Source organism: Larimichthys crocea, chromosome III (genome assembly GCF_000972845.2).
Source record: "Larimichthys crocea isolate SSNF chromosome III, L_crocea_2.0, whole genome shotgun sequence".
Lineage (NCBI taxonomy): Eukaryota > Metazoa > Chordata > Actinopteri > Sciaenidae > Larimichthys > Larimichthys crocea.
This window is the reverse complement of record NC_040013.1, coordinates 32,634,574-32,650,870: the sequence shown is the minus strand read 5'-3', so window position 1 is coordinate 32,650,870 and position 16,297 is coordinate 32,634,574. Positions and strand designations below refer to the sequence as shown.

General features: G+C 40.0%; 2 protein-coding genes across 19 annotated transcripts in view; one reads left to right on the top strand and one right to left on the bottom strand.

Annotated features, from left to right (window-relative positions):
* Positions 1-82: 82 nt before the first annotated feature.
* On the top strand, positions 83-4,617 carry si:dkey-174n20.1 (retinol dehydrogenase 14). The gene is made up of 4 exons (XM_010732973.3): positions 83-482; positions 1,263-1,505; positions 1,715-2,017; positions 2,135-4,617. Exons 1-4 carry the CDS (start codon positions 362-364, stop codon positions 2,392-2,394), a joined length of 927 nt encoding a protein of 308 aa, XP_010731275.2. The 5' UTR covers positions 83-361; the 3' UTR covers positions 2,395-4,617.
* Positions 4,360-16,297, bottom strand: part of camk2b1 (calcium/calmodulin-dependent protein kinase (CaM kinase) II beta 1) — a 63,084-nt gene continuing 51,146 nt past the window's right edge. For 10 of the 18 annotated variants that reach the window (XM_027278365.1, XM_027278369.1, XM_027278367.1 and 7 more), the window contains 7 exons: positions 12,836-12,925; positions 11,971-12,114; positions 10,760-10,936; positions 9,937-10,012; positions 9,746-9,840; positions 9,179-9,412; positions 4,360-7,380 (listed from right to left, as the gene is read on the bottom strand). In XM_027278365.1, the coding sequence (XP_027134166.1) occupies positions 9,180-9,412; positions 9,746-9,840; positions 9,937-10,012; positions 10,760-10,936; positions 11,971-12,114; positions 12,836-12,925 (815 nt within the window). In that variant the 3' untranslated portion in view covers positions 4,360-7,380; position 9,179. The remainder of the gene's footprint in view (positions 7,381-9,178; positions 9,413-9,745; positions 9,841-9,936; positions 10,013-10,759; positions 10,937-11,970; positions 12,115-12,835; positions 12,926-16,297) is intronic. The other 8 variants (XM_027278382.1, XM_027278379.1, XM_027278377.1 and 5 more) reach the window with 1 other exon arrangement.

The following is a 16,297-nucleotide window of genomic DNA, read 5'->3' as shown; positions in this document are numbered from 1 at the left end:
TGGGAGCCGAAAGAGCCGGCTCTTCTTGGTGAGCTGAGCCAAATGATCCGGCTCACTAAAAAGAGCCGGAATTCCCATCACTAGAGCGTTTGCTGTATCCGAGCATGCGCACAAGAAGCTATCTCTGCATCCACAGCTGTCAGCTGATCCAGGATGAATTAAAGCAGGTCTGTCTGTCATATGAGGAAAAAGAAATCGTTTTTTTTTCGTGTTTAATTCGTCTGGGACAATCTCCGCCACGTTTCCCGCGATAATAACCAGAATGGAAGAATAGTGGCGGGGAAATAGCAGGCTAACAAGCTAGCCGACGTTAGCTCCAGCACCGTCTGATACATCAGCTGTCAAAGGCAGCACCGGGGAAATGTATTTTCTCTACACGATCATCGCTTCCTTCGTGTCCTTTTTCATCTTGAAATGGATGAAGAAGAGGAGGTTTTGTACCGACCTGACCAGACTCGATGGCAAAACAGTCCTCATCACAGGTAATGTCTGTTTGATTAGTTTAGATTAGATTAGATATACTTTATTCATCCCACCACGGGGAGATTTACTTGTCACAGCAGCAGAGGAAAGTGTAGCACACACTACAGAATTAGAAAAAAGTAAAAAACAGAATAAACAGACAGAAATATCTATAATCTACAATAAACACGAAAAAAAATCAACCTTCAAAACAGACAAATACTGAGGATAAAAGTGGCATGATATATAAAAAGAGTATTGTAATGTAAAGTGACCATAGTGTAAGAAATATTGCAAAGAAATGATACAAAACATAATATTATTGCAAGAGTTCTGACCATCATATAAATAATATAACAAAAGTAAATGACCATGATATAAATAATAACTGCAAGGTATACATGGAATAAAATAGAAAAACTAACAAGAGACTACAACATGATCGGGTGGTGCAGGTGTTGTAAAGTCTCCTTCTTCCACCGTGGGTGTCATGTAGGAGGTGAGAGGTGTTGTCCACCTCCTCTATGGAGTCCAGAGGACAGTCCAGGACAGAGCTCACTCTAATAAGTCTGTTGAGCCTGCTCCTGTCCTCCTTGTAGCATGTTTATTGTAGCAGATATCCCCCTTTAAGTGACCTCATTTGTTTGGTGAGTGTGTGGAGATCAGTGTGGTTTCACAGTGACATACACAGCAAACATCACTGTCTGTTGCCTCATGTTACAATAAAATGTCCAAGTCATAAGCCTGACAGAAACTCTGACACGTTAATATACTTTGCACCATTTTTTTTTTCTTTGCAGGTGGGAATTCTGGCGTTGGCAAGGACTCGGCTATTGCTTTGGCAATGAGAGGGGCCCGGGTCATCATCGCTTGCAGAGACGCGGATAAGGCAGAGAAGGCTGTGAGGGAAATTAAGCTCAGGAGTCGCAGTCTTAACGTCCTTCACATGGAGCTGGATCTGGCCAACCTGCGCTCTGTAAGGGAATTCTGTAAGAGCTTCCTCCAGACAGAGAAGAGGCTTGACATCCTGATCAACAATGCAGGTCAGGGTACACTAAATACTGAGATCATGTATATTTTAGATTATTCTTGCCTGTTTTATTGTTTTTGACAAAAGAGTGGAGCGCTGTCACAATGGGTGACAGTGTTGTAACAATGTAAAAGAAGCAACATCAGCTAAAAGCCAAATGTTTCTATTTCCTCTTCCTCATTGTCTTGACCTCTTTCTTTACCCTCTGTGGTTCTTCTGCAGCCATGCCCAGTGTCCTCGACTGGACGGACGACGGCTTCAGCATGTGTTTTGGCGTCAACCACTTGGGTCACTTCCTCCTAACCAATCTGCTTCTGCCGCGACTAAAGGAATGTGCTCCCAGCCGGGTGGTCACCCTCACGTGCTCTACCTACAAATACCAGAAACTAAACTTCCAGGACCTCAACTACAACCTGCTGCCCTTCTTCACCTACTGTCGCAGCAAGCTGGCCAACATCTACTTCAGTCAGGAACTGTCCCGCATCACTGAAGGGAAAGGAGTAACTTCCTATGCTGTGCACCCTGGTAAGGGGATATCCCATTTATGGGATATTTATATTTTATTATTTAAGAACATTTTCATTTTATTACAATTTCTACTTAAATCAAAATATGAAATGACTCATGCCATGTTGCTTCCAGGTTTTGTCCAAAGTGGTTGGACGTGCCACTACTCCTTCCTGTTCCGGATGCTGATGCAGGTGATCATGTGGATGTTTTTTGTGCCGTGTGAGATTGGAGCTCAGACTGTCATCTATTGTGCTGTGTCCGACGAAGCTGCCAAACACAGCGGGGGTTACTTCGTCGACTGCCGACCAGCTACTCTGCGTCCTTTTGCGAGAGACGCTGGTGTAGCCAAAAAACTTTGGGAGGCCAGTGAGAGACTGGTGAAACTAGCCTGAAGGTGGAAGCTGAAAAACTCTTCCCATATTTTAATACTGAAAAGACTGGTGGTGGTAAAACTGTTGACATCAAAGTCTGTCAGACTGATTTTTTCTTTGTGATGTTCAGGGAGGGTGGAGAGGAAGTTATTTATTCGTTTTTATAAAGGTGGTGGTTTTTGAGTTCCAGACAATTTCAGTATTTATTTCATAATTCTCAAACAATTATTTGATTTCTGTTTTTATGCCAATTGTCCCTTTTGATGTGAAACACTTGTTCAAAAAACACTGTTCAAAATCTTGTATGTTTTCTACCTGGTTATGAGTTTATTTATGTCGCGAGTTATTTCTACAAATAAAACTACGCTGCAATTTTATGTCTGTGAACACAGAAACTGAATCACTTTTTTTCTATTTAAATGATCATTTTATTGATAACACCTTAACACATTTTCTTGAAGTTATAGAAACACGTGTAGCACGTAAGAGAACAGAGCAATAATCCGAATAATCAGAGAACTAGAGGATTAATATTATTATACAGAAGAAACCCAAACTGACAAAAAAAAACAGACAAAAGGAAACTAGAAAGAGCCAACTGCAGAGAAATGATTGAATAAGGTTGGAAACAGAGGGAATGGGAGAAAGAGTGAAAGACAAAGAGAAGCCAACTCAGTGTTGTCAGTGCAACTTAAGTCACTGACTGGAGGAAAAAGATGGCAGCGGTTCAGAGTGAACACAGTGGCTCCAGTTATCTCAGTAATGCTTCATCTGACTAAATAGCTGACAGAAAGGCAGCAGAGCTTGCACTGACCTTAAGAGACTAGAGAAGGACAGCTATTGTAGTTTATATGTAGGGCTGCACAATTAATCATTTTCTATCATGATTTGATCATTCACACAGAATCATGATTTGTCAGTGGCATTTAGTTAAGAATGTAAAAAGTGTGGAAACATTTTCTGATATACGATGAATGAAGGAGAATGATTTATTCCCCCCGAATCACAGAGAAACTGTAATCAGGACGGTCATTTTGGTCATAATTGTGCAGCCCTGATCAATAATAATTATAATGGAAGCTTTTTCTTATTCTATAGTCATAAACTGCTGTTGTCTCTGACTGAACTGTCTGTTAGATTTGACACTAAAGTCATTTTTTTATTGTGCAGCTACATTAGAAGCATGAATCTGCCATCCATCCGTGCGTGTTTGTGCTTTACTCTGCGTGACTGTGCCCCCTGCTGGAGCTCATTCACTCTTTGAACTGCCTCTAATCTGTCAGTGGGACTCTCGTGCTGTTCGTCAAAAGTGACAAGCAGGCTGCGTGAAGCACCAGCCACTCTCTGTGCTGCTGATGGTCAACAAATGCTCCTCGTATTCTCTTAGCTACGTACAAAAAGGCAGCCACTCTGCACTGACAACACAGAGCCCCATAGAAAAGCATGCAAGATAATCATCACATCATCATCATCATCATCACTGTCAAAATCCTCATAGTCATCCTCATAGTGCCACAGTCATTAATATCCTCCTTGTCATCATAATCACCTTCAATATATCATCTTGAGACAAAAATAGTTATATGCACTTAAAAAGCTGAGAAAATAGACAGAGAAAGGTCGAGTGTACCAGCATTCAGTAGAAAATGAGAACTCAAATAAAAATGAAAACACAAAATAAAAAGCGAAAACAAGTGTCCCGTTGACTGTCATGCAAAGAAAATGCCAGCTATGCTGCTATTTAATTGCAGTTGTGTAATACTGTGAACTCCCTCATTTTAAATATGTGAATCTTATTATACTGATTTTCAAGAATAGTAAACACACTAAGAACAGAAGAACAACACTTTTGTACTGTACATGCTGCTATTTCTTCTTTTTTTTCAGAGGGGCTAGGGGATCATGTTTGGTTAGCACGATCACGCATGAACGCTTTCAGGTAACCTTTGACCTTTTAGTATGAAACGGGTTCAACTAGGCATTAAACTGTTACTGGATGAGAGACGAGTACAATACGACGACTCAGTCGTTCACCTTGAAAAATAAACCTTCATTCGAAAAAAGAAAAAAAAAAAAAGCTTCATCACCTTAAAAAAGAGGCAACAAAACTTTTGGCGGGATAGTTCACACAAAATACAATCCTGTATTATATGAGTTTTAAAGTGATAGATGTCCCACTCTGGCAAAGTGGTAATGACCTACATGGAAGAAGAAAAAAAAAAGGACACCATAGAACTGCAAAAACAGTCTGAAACAACTTAAATCTAAAAGTTGCGGAAGAAAAATAGGAGAAAAAAGGAAAAGTAATTCACACCATGTTGGTCGTTACAGAAAAACACATGCAGGATGCCAATTTGGGTGTACTATCCCTTTAAAAACAGTCATGTTTTACATGGAACAGTGTCCCTTTGAACAACAACAGACAGTACTTGCACAAGTGCATGAGCTGTACAATAGGAAAACAAAACAAAAAAAAAATTAAAGAAGCACAATAAAAATATGCACTAAAATAAATAAATAAATATTTAAAATAAATAGAAACCTGAGGACTATTCACCAAACCAACTGCCCGGTCTCTTAATATCTTGGTCTGACCAATAGGGGCGAGACAAATATGAAGGCAGCCAATGGTGGACGAGCAAAGTACAGAGGAGTTGATCACAAGTCTAACCCCCACAAAAACAGTTTTCAGTGCTGCAAAGTCCATCGGATTTATTCTGCCACCCCTGGCACAAGCACTTTATATAATAAAAGCTGATAATACACAAAAAAAAAACATAATACTTAAAAGATGTAAATCATAGGGGGAAAAAAAATACTCCTGGGCTGAAGGCAGGGGACTGATATGTCCTCCGAAATAAAGCCTTCTCCTTACATCTCTCACACAACCTCGTTTCCCAGGTTTGTAAATAATACACACCAAGAGCAAAGGATTGATGCACTATACATGCTTGCAGACAGACACACACACACATTCACTCACATACACACACAAATATTGCACCCTGTGGCAAAGGGCTGCCCTTTAATGAGGAACCAGACCACAAAACAGCAAACGTATGGTATGGTGGAAAACACTTTTCAAGCATACATACCCTTCTTCATTACTGATATGAACCTAAATGTTAAAGATCTGAATGCTTGTGCTTCATATAGACAAACAGACAGTGGCACCAGCTTTATGCACTATGGCTTTGGAAGTGAGAAAGGTCACGCAGCCACCAGGATCCTTTCTTTAGAGCAGTGACTTCTTTTGTTTTGTCATATTGATTGAAAAGAAAAAGGACCTGCTGTTGTGTTTCAGAGATTTTAGCGAGTTAAAAATATCACAACTATTAGGAAAAGCGCATTGAGCTTCAAGCGGTTATTCAGCTGTTGCCTAGCAACATCAGGAGCCACCAACAAGCGTGTCTCTCCCCGAGGCACCTTTTAAAGCGCCATGAGCGGGGTGGAGAAAATACCAAAAAACACAGAAGAGGTTCTTGGTGGAAACAGGGGCCAACGCTGAATTGCTCAATTCACTCACTGAGATTTATATGAATCCTCATTGTGTGAGTAAAGACAGAGGTTTAGGGGTCAAAAGACAGTGAGGTTTAGTAAGTGACCCCACATTTCTTGTGAAGAAATATTGCACTTACAATAAAACGATTACCTATATATTCCATGATAACGCAAAACCTTTCTCATTATGTCTTAAGTTGGTACGTTGAAAGAAATGACTATTTTTTTCATGATTTGATTTCTTCTTTTCTTATCTGTCTGAGTTTTACTGAGCAGTTGAATGTTTAGTGGGAGACACAATACAATGCACACATATGAAAAATGTTGATGCATTTAGTAATTCTTTTTTGACTTCAACTTTTAAACCTCACTAGAGCTTTAAACATGAAGTAAACTGACAATTAAATATACTTGTATTGCAAGCCGTTTGTGTTGTATGTTTGAAATGTTCACGTTTTGATGCAGGAAGACACTGAGCCTAGCTAACCCCTTCTCTGGCCGTTCACATTGCAGCAAGGGAAAAAAACAACAGGTTCCTTCAAGTGTACACAGTCATTAGCACGCACTATTTGTCTGGCTTACATAACCACAGTCGCGAACACATAAGGACTCACTCTCTACATGAAACCATGACACCATCAGACACACCCGTTCAAAAAACAAAACAAAACATGTTGACCATGAATTTGGGCACAGTATTATAGCTAACATACAAGAAGCAAATTACAAAAACTGCCAATATCATTTTCCACTTAATAGCCACAATAATAATAATTAAAAAAAAACAGCTACTGGTAATATGGGGAAAAAAACATGCTTCCTTAAAAAGATAGAGAAAAAAAAAACAAAAAAAAAAGATTGCCTTCAACTCTAGAAACCACTGGCATCAAGAATTTCGAATTATACAAATTACATATACAATTGCAAATGTGTAATAATAATAATAATAATAATAATAATAATAATAATAATCATCATCATCATAATAATAATATCGTAATGATAATAATAGATTTTACTTAAAACTTTACATACTGTATTTCCAGTGCAGTGTTTATATCACACAAGTGTGGATTCACAAGAGGACAAGAGGGTTGGTGTCACAAAAAAAATTGTGGGGATGGGGCAAGAGACCACGGGAAGAAGGAATCACACCAACTGCTGAAAACACCCCCACCCCCACCAATTTACCCAGTGTGCCGGACGGAAGAAGAGGAAGCCGGAGGGGGTGAAGGATGTTCATCTGTTGGATGTTCAGTTGTTGTTGTTGTTGTTGTTTAATGGTTGTCAGAAGATCTTGTGGAGCAGGTGACAGATGAAGGGCAGTAGTAGTAAAAGAAGAGATGCATGCTGGGGGATTGAGGCTGGGGGTCCAGTGAGGGAGGGTTTGAGAGGAGCCCTGTTCCCAAACTGACACTGGACTTGTTCTTTCATCCCTTCCTCCTCCTCCTCCTCCTCCTCTCTCTCTCCAGCAGAGCACTCCTGACAGACAAAGCTAATGCAACCCTGGGAGGGAAAACAAAAAAGCATCAAATAAATATATTTATGACAATGAAAATGCAACAAAGGTCAGTGCAGCCTATCTAGGAAACAGTTAGCCTGGCTTAATGTGGTTTAGAGGTGTTGGTAGATGTATTTTTTTTAGACTTAATCTAACTAATCGTCTTAATGATATGCTAAGCTAACAGCTCTGGCTTCATGGATACAAGAGTGGCAAAGACAAACTGAACACTTGCTCCTCGTCCCACTTGAAAGAGAAGGGTGAGGTGAGGGGGTTGCAATCTAGCACTAAGTCATACGCAGTGTTCCTTAAAGCAAGTGTGAAAAAAAATATATATATGTAATGAAAATGCAACAAAGAAGTTTGAGTTTCACAAAAATGTTTTTACACTTGGCTATGGTGCAAAAGTTCTCATAAGAACAAGGATTATTTTAATAAATGATAATATTGCTGGACCTGCTGCGTGTACTTCTAGGATGCTTGTATGTATATCAAGATATATAGCTACAGCAACAGCTTATTGCTGCCATAAAACAATAATAAATAAAAATGTAATAACTTCAATGACTTGAATAATTTATTGTGTGTGAATACTTCAACTTGAAGCAGAGTTTCTACACTTTCTTTGGACTCTTAGCAAAGCAAAGGCTGATGGAAACACTGATTTTCTAAAACATCCACAACCAACATTTCTGCCTGTCAATCTATTGTCCTCTCATTCTATCTCATATTTCTACTCCTGGTCATTTTCCTTAACTATCAAGTCAAGTCAAACATTTGTTGTATTAACCTGGCTACTTGAAGTGTTTCATTACCCAAAAATATACAGGTACTGTACAGTACAACTGCTGTATCTCATTTCTGAAGCAGCAGTTTGAAAAATATTAGAGGTACAATATGTAAGACATTTACTATATCAAATCATGAAATGAATATGCGGTGTCATCAGAGATTAAGGAAACACGCTCTACTGAAATACAAGGTTCTTGATAAATTATTATAGTCAGTGTGTTTTTTATTTTGAAATTTGCCTTCATGGACCGAGCCGCCTGTTTTTGTTTTATACCGTGTGTTTTGATCCGGCTTGATAACTACATGGCTCATGCCGAAGCTTCGTGTTGCCAGGTATACAGCCATGGAAGCAGATAAAGTGGATCAACAAAGTGAACGTTAGATTCTGCCTGACCTAAGAAGCTCCATGAGCAGACACGTGGTAAAACACAGTAAATATTGGGGATGATTTAAATGATAAAGACGTTTAGAGCCCAGAGTGTCTGTTTTTTTCAGTGGGTTTCCACCTAATTTCCTCTGTGAATCAAAAAATATCTCTCCAATCATCATCCCTCTCATGGACACTGTAAGATTGTGTTGTGACAGAGATCTTGACCTACAGTGCATCGTGGAAAGTGACAAAGACAGTGACTCTTAGGTGATTTTTCCATGTATAAATTCATCAATTATTTCCCTCATAAAGTTTCCAAAGACAGTACCTACAGCAACGCTGTGGGAAGTTATAAAGTCACTGATTTCAAGTATTGAAATCATGTCACGTAATTATCATCTGTAAAAAGTGGGACCTACTCGGCTCTTACTGCCAGAGAAGGAGGCTGCTTTCCCCAGTGGAAGTGAGCCGTAGAGTCCATTGGGAGGACGAGGGGGGAGACGACTCTCCAGTGTTTTGAATTTGAGTTGTGGTGATAAATCTTACATATTGTACCTTTAAACAGTAGAAACATACTCTGAGAGGAGGAACAGTTTCTGCTGTCACTTTTCTGCCAGTTGTCCCAGTGCTGTAGTCCATACCTCACTGGAGTGGCGCAGCTGGTGCGCCTGAGCAGTGGAAGTGGATGTTCTGCCACTTGCTGTCTCTGCGATGCCAGACGCGAGTTTCCTCTGACTGGCTGGACCGCGGTCGACCCTGGCCGTCAACATACTGAGTCAGGCGGATGTAAGCGATGCAGGCCGCGTCCTCACCTATCAGGTGGACGTGGGGGTTCAGGATGGTGGTGTGGATGGGCTTGCTGTTCTTTGCCAAAACTAAATAAAAGAAAAAGACAGGAATACAACTACTTATTAGTATTAGTATGTCTTTACTGTCTTTCATAGAACCAACATGTAAATTAAAGCATGTATGTATATTAATAAGAAAAGTGTTTAAAACTTTGCTGTGCACTTTAGTTCCATTTCTTCCATTTTTCACTTCACGCTTCCTGTTAAAACATTTATTAATGTGGTCTATTTCTACCTGAAAGCAGCAGCTTTGCTATGATATGATAACAGAAATACAGAAGATGAGCCAGAACTGCGACAGCATGAATTCAGAAGTTATTTGAAAAATGACAACAAATAGCAATACATCTTTAATCTTACGGTTCTCAAAGTAGAATCTGTGGAAATCCATCCCCTCTACCAGGTTGCCCAGTGCCTCTGGCTCAAATGAAGTCAGTCCAGGGTCGCAGATCTTACTGAAGAGGAAAGACTAGGACATGTTAGTGAAGCCAAACATTAATTTTACACTGAACACAAGCCGAACACAAAAAAACAAACAAAATCAGACTCACGCGTATGCTTCAAAGTCTCCATTGTTGATTGCCTCTATCAGCTGCTCAGTGATCTTGATAATTTCTTGTTTGCGTGCTGAAGAGGACAGTAGGAACAGAAGTTAATCAGAAGTAATTTAAACCACTGGTCAATTGTAAAGTAGTTAGATTTCATTCTAATTTATTATCGCAGCAACAGAGATGCTCACGCAAAGGCAGTTAGAACCCCAGTGCAATCATACTTACTGTACTAGGAATACTGTTGGAAATATATGCTTTGTCGTAAAATATCTTTAAATATGCTAAGCGTGGATTTAGTATAACAAACTGCAAGTTCATTCACTTTTGAATTTGTTTGGGAATGCATTTCTTATCAGACAGATATAATAAAAGATACATACACACACACACACACGGTCCAAAACAACTGACAAACACCCTGTAATATAAGCACGCACAAGGCTTCTACTCCTCCTCTCACCACAAGCAATGTCATCTAGTATTTAGAGGCATCAAAACTAGTTCAAAGCAACCAAACGATGCAAAAATCTGTCTGTAGTAAACAGTGCTCTCCATAGCAGACTTGAAGAAAAGGTTAATAATGCTCATAAGCAAATATCACACACATCCAGACAGTTTAATTTCAAACTTTACTGACAAAAGAGCAGTTTAACACAATGAACGTCACTCCATGTAACCCTGTCTACCAAAAAGCAGAACACACTGACTGTTAAATACACTCGCTCACACACAGGCCTGCACTGAAATCCCGAAATATCATTCCATTAATCCCCACGATTGGCTATCATGCGTGGGGTCGGTGTGGGTCATGCTCAGTACTCACACTGGGAGGAAGACAGGGAAGGGCTGGAGGGGGAGTGAGGGGGAGGTGGGGAAGTGGTGTGTGCAGGTGGAGGGTTCGGCCTGGCACTAGGTACAGGTGCCGGTGCAGCGTCACCCTCTGGTGCGGGGGCCGCCGGCACCCTGCGAACGCTGCTTACCAGGTCTGTGAGCCGAGACACTGAGTGCCATTCAGGCAGGATGGATGGGTGATGGTGGAGGAATGCAAAAGAACAGATTAGAAACAGTGAAGAGTGAAACAAAGAAAATAAATGAATGAAGAAATGAGGAAACCCCTTTAGAAATATGTGTATTTGTGCTCACGGACACTAGATGTCCTCAATATTGCTAATTAACAATTTTGCACATAAGATGATTTCATCTATACACATATATACCCACACATCGGCAAAGCCTTTGTGCTACATACTGCACAGTGCAGCATTACAAGAAGACTGAGGATTCAGCAGTCAAAAAGTTATGCTTTTATATGGGAGTTTCATAATCATAGTAGAATTTAAAAAATATTTAATATGACTCACTTTATTTGGTCTATATTGTGCTGATTAATGTATGTATCATACAAAGTGGAATTTAATTTAAGTCTGTCTATTTATACTTCACAATTTTTCTTTCTGTGTCTTTGACATTTATCCATAATGAAGTAACTAATGATGTAAATCTACATGTATAAAAAGAGGAAATAAATATTTTGTTTAATTTTTAAAAAATGCTCAGCAGTTTCCTGAATCAATGGGGCACTGTGGGTTTCAACAAATATAACTATATAGGAGTAAATAGTGTATTTGTTTGGGACTATTTTCAGCAGCGGAATAATACACATTTGGTGCACTATTAAGTATTTAAAGCAGCTGTGCATGTGGGGCTGACTCAAAAAAAAAAAAACCTTGAGTTCCCATATTCACTGTAACAAAGGAACATGTCACTCTCTGTAACAATGTGGCTTATTGTTCAGTAGCTCAGAAGAATAAACAAGACATTTGATCCATAAGTAAATTGAGATAAGAGAGTGGTTTACTGCTTGTGCAACTTAGAAATAAGCTGTTTAACTCTTTTCCCTTCCTTTCCCAAAATGACAAATAAAATACACCTTTTCTTGCATCATCTTGTGACGGGATCAGAAGAACCGATTAAAGTCTCATGGCCAGTGGTTGTCTACTGTACACTCCCTGTTCTTGCTCTTTTTTTACTTACTCTGCATGGGGACAACAGGGGTGTGTGGAGGGGAGGGGGCTGAGAGGGCAGCGGGAGGTGGAGTGCTGGATCTCCCTTCCCCGTCAGCTATGGGCCCTGAACCCCTACGCACTGAGCCCAGCAGATCAGCAAACTTTGTGGCAGCTAAGTTCAGGAGGAAGGAACATGGGAGACAGTGTGCATGAATGGATGGTTGTGGCCATTCAGATAAACAAACATTGTCTTGGAGAGCACTAAAACAAGCAGGGCATCCAGACCAATGTGAAAAAGGTGAAATGTATTAAACAAAAACAGTGATGAAGTCTCATTTACTGTAAAATCAGGGTACTGGATGTATTATTAGAGCTCTCCAAGATAAAGTCTAACTCAAAGACAGTGGCGTTAACATAAAAAAATACCATTCATGCTCAGAAATGTCTGAAAAACAATGTTAAGACACAGATTGTCATGGAGCAGTATTGTGTAGCTATTCCACATTTATCCATGAGATGGAGACGAGGAGTTATTCATGTGCAATGGGCATCACAGGGAGGATGGGATAGTAGAGGAGTAGAAATACTACAAAGCATCTCGCTGTTTTTCAGAAGGGCTTGTTTTTTTGCCTAGTTATGTTATTAGATTTCAAAATGTCAGATGTAGGAACGGTGCTGACTAAGAAGACGAATGAGGGAATGAGGCACAGTGTGAGTCAGGGTACTTTAGGGATTTAGTGGTGCTAAACGGCAGCAGATGTAAGCTTTTAATACATACAGGGATGCTGAATAGAATACACATAAGGTAGGATTAAGTCAAGGTGAATGTATAGTAGAGCACATGAATGTGTGTATGTATAACGGACTGCATTTGCTGGGCCATGCTGACTTACAGTACACAGCAGCTGAGGAGCCCTGAGAGCTATCAGGCTGGGAGCTTGTGCTGGACTGCGCCTTAAGCGAGCTGTTGTCTAAGCTCTTTCCTGATAACATGCACACACATACAGAATTAGAGCAAACACACACACACATGTTTGCAAAGAGAGATGACAATCAGTCGTACATATTGAAGGCAAAAACACAAAAGAAGTGTCACAGTGAAGAATGATAGGAAGGGCAAAGTAAGATGACGTGGTTAGGGCAGATAAATACAAAATGATAAAGCCAGTGGACCTTTTCACGCTCTGAGAAATTGCAGCTACTTTTCTGAAGACTTCAGATGTCAATGAAACAGAACAAAAAAATCCTCATTATTCAAGTTAATGACTCCATTACAGCAGGATTTACAACTATAGCTGCGGCTGCAAGTGAGGTTCTGCTGAGACTTTAATGGGAGTCTTGCCAGTGAGCAGAGGATGGATGATGACAATGGTGATGGCCAAGATAATGAGAGAGAGCTGGATGTTACTCATTATTGCTCGTCTGTTTAATCAGCCGGCACAGAGGGGGAAACGCAACACATGAACACTCATTGAGAATTAGAAGGAAAGAAAGCATCCCTCCAGGAGAAAATAGATGGCACAGAACTGGCAGGAGAGAAGACAAAAAAACAAAAAAAAAGCAAACAAACAGGGGATTCCTGCCACAGTTATTAGAGGTATGGCAGCAACTACGATCAAATGTAATTCACAGACCAACACAAACAATCCTCAACATGGAGAAACCAAACATAATCAATGGTATCCAATTACAGTAGCGCCACGCTATTTAACAGGTGATCCCTCAGAAATGCAGTTCAGAAACATGCTGGCAATTAGCACGTAATTCCACAGATGTCACTAAAAGACAACTACAGGATTAGCAATTTAACAGCAAGTAAATCTATAAATCATAACTGATGTAAAAAAAAATTATCACCTATACAAAAAAACTGTAGATTAAGGACTCTAAACTCACAGACTTTAGAAAACATGTCTGTAACATGTACAACAACTATATAAGTACAGAAGAGTAACAGAAAAGATATGTGTTGACATGCTCCAAACTCCAGCACAGGTGTTGTGTTACAAACCAGCTGTCGAGCGCTCAATGACCTGACAAGATCCTACCAAGGCCAACATGACACAAACTATTCCACCCAAACACGACTCCCCTTCCTCTCGCACTCACCTGGCTCTTGTAGTTTTCTCTGGCGCTAACCGTGCTATCCTCTGGTTCGTATCTTAAGAGCCTTAAAACTGCTGCGGGAGACTAGTGCGATCTAAGGGTGGCGCTAGCAGAGCGGTGTGTTTTTAACGCCTCTCTGTCTCAATTTCATGTCACCGGGGCTAAATTTAGTCACCTCCCCCTTTAGCCCCGACCCCCCCTCTCAAGGTGCCCTTGGACCTCTCCACTCTGGACAGTGGGGTGGGGTAGTGGGGCTCCAATTTGGGACCTTGGACGGGAAGGCAATGGGTAGGAGGAGGATCCCTTTCAGTGTGTGTACAGGAAAAGTACAGTATGGTACAGTAGAGCCTGTGGGTATAAAGGATTTTCAGGGGATGTAATGCTCCTACGTACAAAGGTAATTTTAGTAACACACATTTTTTAAATCATATTCTCAGGCAAAGGGAATATTAGCTGACATGGAATTAATGAGGTTGTGCAAAACCTTCAAGTAACATATAACAAAAACAATTTAGAGAAGATGAGAAGGTTATAACAGGGGGCAACATGACAACATCCCCTTTCTGCAAATCACTGACTGAACCACTGATTTTTTATTTTTTAACTTTGCTTCATTAACTTGCTGGTAAGCTACCTAATGAAGCCAAAGGTTAGATGTTTCAAAAGTTAGATCCCAAGAGGCTGGCGCTAAAGATAGTTAACAGCATCACACTGGTCAAAACTGTTAAACAAGTCTTATCAAGCTGTTCATGCTGTTCTGTTTTCTCTTGAACATTAAAGAAATGTCTGACACTGATTGACACCACTGTTCTTCCAAATACAAGGATCTCCTTTTCTTGCCTAGTCATCACACTTTGTGTCCAGCAAATACATGACAACACATGGTGCTAAGGCTGAAGGTAATGTAATCCATTTATCCTTTATACTGTTATTGGGTCAAATATTTGTGCAGTTGGAACTGTTTCTACTAAAGTCACACATTTACTGAAGTTGTGTCCTTGAGTGCAGTTAACATCAAAATCTAATATGTGTACTAACTACGTGTGTACTTTTTGGAAACATGGACACTGCAATCTAAATTTTTAACATGTACAATCTACTTAATTTCAAGTTTTTCTCCTCGAAACACAACATAGTTTGAACCTCAGTGTCTTACTTACTTTTAATCTGGCAGATTTTAAAGGAACTACTCTTTCATTTATGGAGATATTTAAACTAGAATTTCTAATTTTACAGATCAAACAATAAGCATTAATACCAGTAAAATACTTCCACACCTCTCCAACACTGGTACATTTTTCTTACAGACCTGCATGATGGCTCTGCCATGGTTGCTAGGGAATTTGTGACATAGCAGCAAAGCCTCTACAGGGAGGAGGACGAGGAGAAGGAGGAGATGGAAGTGCACATGCTGTTCTGTATGCCTGGCACCAAAATGATACATTCATGACCCGATTTAGACGCATTGTACTCTGCTTGAATGTGGAGAACAGAGGTGTTTGAGTGTGTTGCCATAGATAAGCACGGGCAGAACCCATTAATTCACACACACACACATAAATAACACAATCACCCAAACATACAGTAGTCAGTCTTAAACAGTTGACAAAAAAGCCTAAACATGAAAGCAAAGTTAGATAGTGCAGATATGACTTATATGTGCTACTAAGACAGCATTTCATTATTCTAGCCACAAGCAACACACACACACACATACACACCTAACACATGCTCACAACACAAGCACACAACTCTGCAAGCTGACACCCAACACAGGCATGTTGGTATTTCAGAGGTGTGTGTGTGTTTCTCTGTATTAATATTTCAGCCAAACGCCAACACTTTGGAGAAAGCCAAACCACACTACAGCATTACAAGGCCTCTTACATTTCTCAGCCCCCCTCTCACCTACCAGGTGCACACACACATACACACAAAAAAACCTCTTCAGATTTTGTTGAAAAAAACAGCAGAAGGAAGCAATACAGCCAGGCTCCATGAGGGGTCAGTAAGAGGTCAGCTATCAGCTGGTTGACAACCTCATGACAATGTTAGAGTCACATATACACAATCCATACCACACATGAAATGCACATTATTTTACATTTACATGTGGCGTTGACATTAAAAATATCTTCTTTTGGTGTTAACACATTAACTGAATTAAAAAAAAAAAAGAATCCATTAAGCCATTTTGTTCCACATGATACCTGAATCACGATAACACAAACGTTCGCTCTGTCAGAAAA

Bases quoted from the DNA above. Each gene is read 5' to 3' on its own strand.
- si:dkey-174n20.1 (XM_010732973.3), top strand. From the start codon at position 362: ATGTATTTTCTCTACACGATCATCGCTTCCTTCGTGTCCTTTTTCATC. The intron at 483-1,262 runs GTAATGTCTGTT...TTTTCTTTGCAG, and splicing joins CAAAACAGTCCTCATCACAG to GTGGGAATTCTGGCGTTGGC. The intron at 2,018-2,134 runs GTAAGGGGATAT...TGTTGCTTCCAG, and splicing joins TTCCTATGCTGTGCACCCTG to GTTTTGTCCAAAGTGGTTGG.